At 51.4% G+C, this 995-nt stretch overlaps 1 protein-coding gene across 1 annotated transcript in view; it reads left to right on the top strand.

The window, feature by feature from the left end:
• LOC102673872 (ATP-binding cassette sub-family A member 13) overlaps window positions 1-995 on the top strand; it is a 31,926-nt gene that overhangs the window by 23,817 nt on the left and 7,114 nt on the right. The window contains 2 exon segments of the mRNA XM_031513590.1: window positions 1-465; window positions 817-965. The exon segment at window positions 1-465 is cut by the window's left edge and continues 1 nt beyond it. Coding sequence (XP_031369450.1) covers window positions 1-465; window positions 817-965 — 614 coding nt within the window.

Below are 995 nucleotides of genomic sequence, written 5' to 3'. Positions count from 1 at the left end.
CTGAACCTGGCGATCGAGTGCCGCCTCGTTCCGAGCTCGAGGAGGCAGAGGTGCCCGTACGAAGCGTACGAGGAGGACGACGACGTGTCCAAGGAGAGGATGAGGGTGGAAGGCGGGATGTCGAACGACGCGTTGCAGACGGTGAAACTGCGCAAGGAGTACAGGAGCGTTTACGGGACGAACGTGGCTGTTCAAAATTTGAGCATAGGTGTGGAGGCGGGCAAATGTTTCGGCCTGTTGGGGACGAACGGTGCCGGGAAGAGCACCACGTTCCGGATGTTGACCACCGAGATCATACCTACGGCGGGCAGAATAATTGTGAGGGGCAAGGAGGTCGGTTCTGGACCTCTGTACAACGGCGAGGTCGGTTATTGCCCTCAGAGCGACGGCATCGACGCTTTCCTCAGTCCGCATCAGTGTCTAACGATTCACGGAGAAGTTTGCGGGTTGAGCAACGTCCCCAAGGTGACACTTGATTTACGTTCCAACTTTCGCTCCCGCTCCCCTCCTCCCTCCCACAGACTTTTCTCCCGGAGACCTTTACAGAAACGCTACTGCCTCTCTATCCCACGCGCGGATTGTCTTTTTAATTATTTCTCGTGCCAACTTTTCTTTCGGAAAAAAGCGGAGGCAAATTTATCGCGTTCTTTCTTTTTTCCCCTCTTTGCTTGTTTATTATTTTCTTTTCTTATTTTTGTAAACGCAAATAATTGCACGAGACGAGCAACTTCCTGTTCCAACGGTTTCTCGTTCCTTCGTCACACGTACCCTTTTACAAGAATTTAATATTACCCGGTGAAAAATTGTTTGTTTCAGGCGGTCGAGTCGGCGCTGAAGAGACTCGATCTTCTGAAATACGCGCACAAGAGAGTGAGCAGTCTCAGCGGAGGTAATAAAAGGAAGCTATGTACCGCCTTGAGCGTAATGGCGCCGGTACCCGTGGTTCTTATGGACGAGCCAACGAGGTATTTCGTAAAACGGTCTATTAAGGAACA

This window comes from Apis dorsata, unplaced genomic scaffold (genome assembly GCF_000469605.1).
Source record: "Apis dorsata unplaced genomic scaffold, Apis dorsata 1.3 scaffold_683, whole genome shotgun sequence".
NCBI lineage: Eukaryota > Metazoa > Arthropoda > Insecta > Hymenoptera > Apidae > Apis > Apis dorsata.
Note: the sequence above shows the minus strand (reverse complement) of the source record. Positions and strands in the feature narration are given on the sequence as shown.